At 29.2% G+C, this 10018-nt stretch overlaps 1 protein-coding gene across 3 annotated transcripts; it reads left to right on the top strand.

The window, feature by feature from the left end:
* The first annotated feature begins 2308 nt into the window (after positions 1–2308).
* LOC117921652 lies at positions 2309–7110 on the top strand. Of its 3 annotated transcripts, none has more exons than XR_004652401.1 (3): positions 2309–2706; positions 3725–3878; positions 6762–7110. XR_004652401.1 is itself a non-coding variant. In XM_034839602.1 (2 exons), exon 1 carries the CDS (start codon positions 2351–2353, stop codon positions 2684–2686), a length of 336 nt encoding a protein of 111 aa, XP_034695493.1. In that variant the 5' UTR covers positions 2309–2350; the 3' UTR covers positions 2687–2706; positions 3725–4549. The 3 variants fall into 3 exon arrangements, 1 of the variants encoding a protein (XP_034695493.1); XR_004652400.1 differs by having other exon boundaries at positions 6768–7110; XM_034839602.1 differs by lacking the exon at positions 6762–7110 and having other exon boundaries at positions 3725–4549.
* Positions 7111–10018: the final 2908 nt, after the last annotated feature.

A 10018-nucleotide genomic window follows, 5' to 3' on the forward strand; every position in this document is an offset into this window, starting at 1 on the left:
GTTGGTATATAATAAATACATTGTGCCCTCATTTTAATAAATTCAAATTTTGGTTGATATATATAGTTGAGAAGCTCAAAAAATTGGTTAGGCATAATCAAGGTTCAACCAATCAACCTTCCAATTGGACTAGTTAGCAATTGGGCATTTAATGCAATTGTATGTGATTATTGGGACATAAAGTTCTTCCAATAGAGTATCTAATTTGATCAATTGCTCAACCAATTAAGGTTTAAGGCTCAACTAGTATGCATTGCCAAGAAGCACCATACCAACACCCTTGAGTAGTAAACTTCAAGCAATGTTCCCTAGTTCCTTATGAATTTTATGATTTTACAAGTTTAAGACCAATTTAAATTGGAAACAACGATTATGCTTCCAACACACTTAATAAACCCCTTTTCTAATTGATTTTGAGAAGTTTCTATTGAATTGTGAAACTTGAATAAATTTAGTTGTGTTTTGCAAAGGATGTTAAGAGTTGATCTCTCTATTGACCTCGCAGAGATCGAGGTACCTAGTTAGCTCGTAGGGGTTGAAGGGGACTACACCTCGTAGAATTTCATTTTTTTTATTTGATGAATGACGAGTTTGTCACCATTGGACATTTAACTCTTCTATGAATTAAAGTTTTATTTTTTTAGAGATTGTTGTTGTAATTAAGAGGAGAGTCAGAGTTTCACCATTGTACCCCTTCTTTTTCATTTAATTAGTGGATTTTTTAGCATTGATGTACTCCATGGACATAGGGATCATATTAATCGTCAAACCACGTTAAAAAAATTTTTTTTTCCTACTTGTGTGTATGCTTTAGTTAAAAATTTTAAGCTCAAGTCCATTTAAAACTAAATTCATCTATTTTTTTAAAAGAATCGATTTCAATTTTAAGGGTATGACGAATTTGAAAACATTTAAGTGCACGAACTAAATAAATAACCTGAGTGCACCATGAAATAATCTTACATAAAGTTTGTAAAGGTCTTCAATGCATCTAAGTCTTCATCAATTCAAATTCATCCATATGTGACACTTAACTTATTTTAATTTCCTTAAAAATTGAAATGTTAAGCTTAATAAAACCATTAGTACTTTAACCTCATTTTTTTTATTTCTTCAATGATTAGATTTATTTTTTAATTTCAAAATATTTTAAAAATTATTAAACTCATTAATAAATTCAACAAAAAGTGTCATTTGATTTGAAGTTCATTTTTCTAATGGAAAAGAAAAGTATAATTATGTGAAGAAAAGAAAAAAAAAGAAATAATAGTCATTATAAACCAATTTTTATCCATAAATTTAAGGTATTAATAAGTTTATTATTTGAGTTTTAAATTATTTTAAAAAATTATTAGACTGTTAATAAATCAAACACATTAAGTCTTATTTAATTTGGAATTCATTTGCCTAGTGAAAAAAAAATGAAATATAATAATTTTATTTATAAGAGAAACAATAGAATTATTTTAAATCAATTTTTGTTCCTAAATTTATGGTATTAATGAGTTTATTATTTGAGTTTTAAATTATTTAAAAAAATTAATAGACTTGTTAACAAATCTAACATATTAAGTTTTGCTTTATTTAGAGTTAATTTACCTAAAAAAAATCAAAAAATAATGATTATATATAAAAATAATAATAATAATAATAGGTGCGTACGTTTTTCTATTATTGTTAAAAACCAGTGAACACAACTTTTACTTCTTCTTTAAAAGTTGTTCATTATTTTACTTTCTTTTTAAAAACTAGAAATAGAGAATAATGACCAAACATTGTTATAATTTTTTAAAAATTGTTTTCTATTTTTAAAAACAAAAATTTATTTTTAAAAGCAAAAAATTTTTTTTAAAAACTTCATCAAATAAACTCTTAAATTTATCATTTGAGAATCTTTTGGTAAAAAAAAAAAAAAAAAGATAGGACTCCTACTTATTCAAAACTTAATTGAATCATATATACTAATTGTTGTAATCTCATAAATCCTACCATTCTACATCAGAATTTTGATTTTCTTATAAAAAGGAAATTGATTTTTTATATGCAATTTTTTTTAATATTTTTATATTATACCATTTTTAAAAAAATATAATCCAATATTAAAAAAAACAAATTTAATGTAAAAATGCTAAACTCATTTTTTTTAAATAAATAAATATAAAAATATTAAACTCATCTTTTTAATTTAATATAAAAAGTAAATTGACTTTTTTTTTTTAAATGGAAAAAATAAATTGACTTTCGTAGGATATTTGCTTACATAAGTACATCTCAAAACTTCAAAAAAGGGAAAACAAAAATTGATCCGAGGCAGGAAATGCTGGAAACGGAAAGTTGAAAACAATGCTCCATGGAAAACGGTGACGATTGGGTAGCTGTAGACAAAGTGTACCACATCCTCTTCTGCTTCGCCCTCACTCTCATCTTCTCAGCCCTCGCCAACAGAACTCGTTACCCCTTTCTCCGTCGCTACTCCGTCTGGGTTGCCTCCATCCTCTCTCTCGCCGCCGGTGCCGCCAAGGAAGTCGCTGACGAGATCGGCTTCTTCAAGTCTGCCGGCGCCTCCCCTAAAGACGCTCTCGCCGATCTCCTCGGCGTTCTAATCGCTTGCCTCGCTCTTTCTCTGCGGAAATCCTCACGTCGCCCCGATCCCATGGATCAAGTTCCAGGAGTCTCGCTAGTTTGAGTCCAACCGAGCCTTTTCAGGTCAGTTTGAGCGTACGAATCGAGTCTATTTGATTCCCGAGAAAGTGTAGGAGAAGGAAATAAATGAAAACAGATGTTGGATTCCGCTTTGTTTTCAATTTCTCCACTTTTTTCAGTGCCATATTTTCCAGCTGGTGAAGAATCATTGTTTACTTAGAATGTTATTCATTGTGCTTTGATTGGTTATCTAATCGGCTTCATGTGATGTGTTCTCTTATATCGGATATATCGGATACTTCAATAGATGCTTTTGAATTCGTTTAGAGCAATTGGTTGAAAGGATTGAGTTGTGCTAAGAAAGGACCTCTTGAAGAAGGCCCGCATTTTATTAGCATTTCTGGTTAATCATATAATGCATAAAACATAATTATTGTACTCTATGAAGTCATTTAAAGCATTTGATATGAACATATACTGGAGAAGAAGCATGATAAACTTAGTACCCTTTTGGAGGAAGTTTCTTCACTAAAATGTTTGAGTGAGAGCATGAGGGTTTGCTTGCAGACTCCAGACTGTTGAGAGGTTTTTCCAACATTGTTGAAGTCAGAATTGTGGAGGTGGTGAATTTGGAAATATAAGTAGTGAAAACCCCATTGTAGAGTTGAAAGGCTTTTGAGGCTTTGATAAAGGAAGTATTTAATCCTAGCTTCTCATAGGATGTTGAGTTGCTGCAAAGATCTTGATATCTGAAAGTGCATGGAACATGAAGTAAAGCATCAAGTCCTTAGAAGCTCAGAGCTGACGAGTCAAGATTCATTTCTTAACTATTACATAATTTTTGAATTATTTTTTGTATTGCCTCTTGCTTGTACAAATAGCAGTACTTGGTGGCCTCTTTTCTTTTTTGGGTATGGGAAGCTTAAACAACTTGCCAAATCTTTCCAATCTGTTTTTCATTTTGATTTATGTGAAATCTTGTTTTTTGAGTTTATTGTACTAATCTCAAGCTAAGTATTGCCAGCTATCTCTTCAATAGTTCTTCTGTGGCAGTATGATTTACTAAATTTATGTCCTACAGAGAAGAAACCGTGGATGGACAAGCTACAAGTGTTACAGAAACTGGCATCTACACAAGGATAATCGGCTAGGATTTTCAAAGCCATTTTGGATCCACCTACAACCAGCTTGCAACGTTTGAAAATATTTTCTTTGATAATGGTTGTTGGACCTTGGTATGATGTCTCATCTCCCACTTTAAACAAATTACAATGGTCAATTAGTCTTTGAAAAATTATTTTGCCAATTTTGTTCTTTGTTTTGTAGTTCTGATTTTAATTTATAAAATTTAAAATTTAATATTGTGAGGTTTGCTATTTCTTCTCTGTTGGCCTCATTAACACAAAGATTAGTATGTTTCGAGAATCAAATTGATCTGTAGATAATCAGCAATTTCCAATCCCTGTGTTCCCTGCAACTTTAATTGATGACTTAATTTGTTAGAGCAGGAAATTGATGAGCTATCCTCATTATTGCTCATATCATACCTTGTTTACATCTCTCATTTTCTGATTAGAGGGTTTGGACATCTTCCCCTGGTCTATTTTCTTCTCAATCTTTGTTTTCTGCTGTTGCAAATATTGATTCTCCAGTGCCTTTTCAGGGGGCAATTTCATTTAGAATTCTGAAGTTCATCAGAAGTTAGAGCTTTTCCTTGTGTAGACACTATGAAAGGGTTAATACCATTGAATGGTTGTAGGCTAGAGGCCTTCCATTACCTATAATCCTGAGGGTTGTGTTCTCAGCTTAGACAACAGTGACACAGCAGACCACTTCTTTCTACTATGCCTTTGTGGTTTATGAAATATGTTGCTCAAGGAGGCAGGCTTGCCTTGGGCCTTCCCCTCATGGGTGTTGCTCAGATGAGCTAAACAAGATGTGGATGGTTTGGTTAGAGATTTTGGAGTGCAGGCAGATCCTGGAGGTTGTTTACTACCTTACTTCATTATGGGCTTTAATTCTACTTGGTTCTTGGATACCTCTAGGCATGATACAAATCATATCAAAGAGAGGCATGTAGTACTAAAGCTGGTAATAGTCATGGTTCAAAGTCGTGGTATTGATCATTGACTTAGAGGCTCTTGAGGTGCATCGATCTTGGTGTCTCGGCTTGGAATCAAATGATACTCAAAATAAATTAGTTCAAAAGTTCAAAAAATTCTAATAATATTATGAAATTTTTAGAAAAATAAATATAATTAAATAAGCTTAAAAAACTAATCAAACAAATTTTTCCCACATTTAACATTATTTAAATAGTTATAAAATATTGGTAGAATGTAATTTATGATAATATTAAGAATTAAACATGATTTTATTTCAAATACAATGATATTTTTACTAAAAGACATATAATTCAATCATCAATTCCATTTTTACTTTTGATTATGTGATTACAACATTTTATGTTTAAATATAGAATTAAAAATATATTTGTCAAACCAAGTACAATATAATGTTAATTAAATATTTTCATATATTAATATAATAATAAATTGAATGGTTTCAATATATATTTAATAATAAATAAATATATCATATATGCTACCATTACCATATAAAATAATACAATACTTAAACTAATATAATTTATACCACACCATTAACATATAAAATAATTGATTATAAAATATGATAATATATTACCTTGGATTAATGCAATTCATATTGATTCATACTACATTAATATATAAAATGATAAAATATAGAGTTAACATGACTATCTCCTTCAAATCGCCAATTCACCATAATGCACACCCATGGGAAGAGAGAAAAGGGTTGACAAAAGCAAAGAAAGAGATAAGGGCAGTTGTGTTAGCTTGTATACCCACACCCATGACACCAAAGACCCAAAATAGAGAGATGAGAGACCAAAGGCAACTATTGTCAATGGAGGAAATCCATATGATGTCTCTCAACCTCCTCTTCTTATACACTTCCAGATTTAGTCATGGGTAATCTTTCTTCCTCTTCATCATGGGTCATGGGTTTTGATTCTTGGAAAGCCATTCCTTTTGAAGAAAATCTTTGATTTTTCATAGATTTTTTAGGTTTGGATCTTGTTTTGTTGTTGATTTGCTTGTGATTTGAAGTGAAAAAAAATGATTTCTTTCAATAACGTGAATAGTTCAATCGAGCCCTCGAGATCTCGATCAAGTCAACTGAGTTTAAATGGGTCTTAATCGAGTCTGAGTCTGAGATGGTATCAGGTATCAAACTTGACACAAAAAGGGCCAAAGTGGATACAACTCGGTCGATACTTTGAACCATGATGTATAGAGAGTTCGAACCCTCTGCATCTTCACCCCTATGTTTGCATCTTTATATGGTTGTTTCATCTTTAGTTTAGAGGCTTCAAAAATGGGTATTGTGCAAGGAAAGGGAATAGGTGTTTGGTGGGGTGTATGAATTATGGGTATTTGATAGGATGGAATTGGGTTTTGAATCATGAGTATTTGACTTTAAGCGAATAATGAGTTTTTGGTGAGCATTTACATTTAAATGGATAATGGAAATTTAAAATGAATAATGAATATTTGGTTTTACATCAAATAAATAGGAAATGGATATTAATATAAAAATTAAAATTAATGAATAGATGTATAAGAAAAAATATTCATTTTTAAATATGCTCGTTCAAATAAAAATTTCATGTTAGTCTACATATGCTTTGAAAGTCCCCCCAGAAATCAACGATGACTAAAAATTCCATGCAGTGTAAAGTTTTGTAGTGCTGCAAAGGTTGTTTAATCTGAGAAAAAGTAGCAAGAATTGGGCATTTGTCTCAGATTTAACCATAGAATAGAAGGTTTGGTTTGTTCACAAGAGGCTGCTGTTTTATCTTTTGTGTGTTGATAGCCTTCATATGATCTCAACTGGACCGCAAATGATGTGTTTTCCTTTTTTAATTGCAATGATATATATATATATATATATATTCTTTCTTTAAATCATCTTCTACACATACCTGAGATTACTAAACTCTTCTTAGTATATCAAAATTTGCTCGAGATAATAATGTCTTCTTTGAATTTCATGCTAATTCATGCTTTGTCAAGGATCAGGTTTCTAAAACAATTCTACTGGAAGGGAAGCTTAAAGATGGACCATATGTGTTTGACCAACCTCAAGTAGATCCCTCAAAAGAATGGCAGTCTTATTTTTCTGTTTCAGTTGCTCCATTCAATCCACACTTGGCCATCTCTCACATCTAGGAGCACAAGCCTTTAGTTTTTGCTTCTTCTATAATCATCCTTCATGTATGTCAGTATATGAACTTTGACACAATAGATTAGGCTATCATTAGAAAATTGTAAAATTCGTTTTGTCAAATTGTAAATTTTTCCAGTTTCAATTTCAATAAAGATTGTTCCCATCTTAGAAACAGAATATACTCAACTTTGCAACTATTCCATTATGATTTGCAGGGTCCTTCACCCACCCAATCTTCTAGTGGTTATAGATATTATATGCTCATCTGGATTCACTTGAATCTATCTATTGAGAAATAAATCAGATGCTTTACAGACCTTTATTTAATTTCAAAAATCAGGTTGAACTATTGTTAGGATGTAAGATTAAAAATATAGGTTATATTTTAAATCTATTACTCTTATTGTTTACATAATATTAATACTTCTTTGATAGGAAAGATATTAATAAATTAATAATAAATACATATTTATGTGTCTTTTTATAATATATAAATTAATGATAAATTCATATTCATATATCTTTGAAATAGGTAAAAAATATAGGTTCTATTTTAAATTTATTAATCTTATTGTTTACATAAGATTAATATTTCAATAATAAATATATATATTCACATATCTTTGAAAATAAATTAATTAATAATAAATGTACATTCATTAGGGGCAGAGCTTTTGGTTTTTTTATGTTGTCAAAGAGTTGAACAATGAAAATAGATGGCGAATGCATGATTGAAATTGATTGGGTCATGTAGGAACGAGGTTGAAGTCTACCGTTTTGTTAGGATGCCTCAATTGCATACATTATTCCACATCCACTTGACACCTATCATAATGATAAACGACTCATCTCACGATGACCTTCTCTTGAATTCTCAAAACCTGTCGCTCCACCCCTAAAGGGATAGAGAACCCATCATTGTCTCAATTGTGCTATCGAAGGCTCTAGTGAAGTCAGAATAGGAGAAACATGAGGGAGATACAGGGTCACAGAATTTTTCCTTTGGAGTTCCTTTCCTTTCCTGCTATTGATTCTTTCAAATTTATTAAGATCAATTTTAATTAATGTAGCTAAGAGATAACCATAACTAATTTGTAAGTTGCAACAACATCCCATGATAGAGCAAGATCTGAAACTTGTCCACCTAAGATGGGATTTGGAATTCCTAAATATTAACAACTGAAAGTCATTTAATAGACTTTTTGGTTCCCATTGATGACCACATATCTAAAAGATCCTCGACACGATACATGGGGCAGAATTATCGGCCGCCAAAAGGTTTGCAATGTGTTGTGCCAACCACTGTGGCAATTTATAAACTGCACCAAATACATATATACTCAAATTCAACATATAAACATAATTTTTTTTTTAAATGTTTTAAAGAATAAATTAATTATAATTATTTTATAATTAAATAAAAAAGTTTCATCTATTTGAATACCAAAAATATTAAAATTATCGTGATAATTTTTTTATAGTGTTTTTAATATCATTAATATATTAATTAATATTATTATTTATTTTATATCATTTAATACAATTGAATTAAATGAATTATAATTTTAATATTAAATATATTTTTAAATTGGACATATTATAATCAAATATCACAATATTATTATCAAATGATATTTGATATAATTTAATAATAAATGTATGCTTATGAAATTCATATTTTTTTATTAGCATATATTATATTATTATTAAATATAATAAATTATATTATATATATCAATTACAATTCTATTATACTTCTAATTTTATTTTTTATCATTTCTGATCAATTTTAGGTTCACCGATATTTTGTATCATAATATCTATCAATATATCCATAAAATAGAAATACCAATATATCCATAATTACCAATATTTTCATCCTTGTATATATATAAGTAGCTAAATTTTTATTTCAAAATTATAATATTGTTATTCTTATTTGATGATATATCCAAATAATAAGAACCAGATCTTTGTCTTGGAGGTGTTGCTTACAAAAACCAATAAGGGGGTGTTTGGTACGTCGGAATAGGGAATGAAAATAATATTTTGTTTCCTTTCCTATTTCTTAGTGGAATAGAATGAATTTAATGATTCCATTTCTAGCATTTGGATGAACTTAGGAATGCAAGATTGGAATGATTATTTGTTTCCATTCCAATGTTTGATAATAATAGGAATGGAAATGAAAAAGAAATAAATTTACAATAATATCCTTACATATAATTTAAAATATTTTTTTATTTTTACTTTTATTTTAAAAAATAAAATTTGAGAGGTTTTTTGTTATTAAATAAGAAGACTAAAAATATATATATACTCAATAAATAAAAAATTAACCATAAAAAATCGTATAACCCTAATGCACAAATATTCAATTATTATTTTTATTAAAATTTGAATAATTTGTCATGTTATAAAATTATATTTTTCAAAAGTTTTGTTTTTGTTTGTTTTTTTCTTTTTATTTTTTTCCTAACCATTAAAAATTTTCAATATTGTAAACACGTGAAATTGAAAAATCTTTTTCCAACCATTTCAATTTTTCTCTCCAGTTTCCATTAATACAAGATAAAGAAACATCAAAGATTCCAAACATAAATTAATAAAAAAAATATTAATCGATTTATAGAGAAGAAGAAACACATATAAAGAAGTAGAAGAAGAAAGAGAAAATAAGGTAAACCTGATCGAAGATGTAGAAGAGAGTTTTCAGAATCTAGTTGTAGCAAACAATGACGAATCCTAGATCCAACAATAAAAATGAACATCCAAAACCTTATAAATTAGAAATTGATTTTTTTTTTTTTTAAATATCGTGGAAGGTTTAATTGATTCAATTTGGAAGAATCACTTGTTGCAGAGAATTGGATGATGAGTGGGTCTCTAGCTTTGCAAAGAAGATAAGAAGTAGATGATGAATGAATCTCTACCTTTACAAAGAAGATAAACATCGGGTTTGAAGAACAAGATAAGAGGGTAAAATAGTAATTTAGGTTATTTTATATTATCAAATAGGTTTAAGGAATCAGAATACCACCTACTTTTAATGAATGCAAATCCGACTCATAAGTTGGATTTGATTTCTGCCGGAATAATTTTT

Source organism: Vitis riparia, chromosome 9, assembly GCF_004353265.1.
Source record: "Vitis riparia cultivar Riparia Gloire de Montpellier isolate 1030 chromosome 9, EGFV_Vit.rip_1.0, whole genome shotgun sequence".
NCBI classification, from domain to species: Eukaryota; Viridiplantae; Streptophyta; class Magnoliopsida; order Vitales; family Vitaceae; genus Vitis; species Vitis riparia.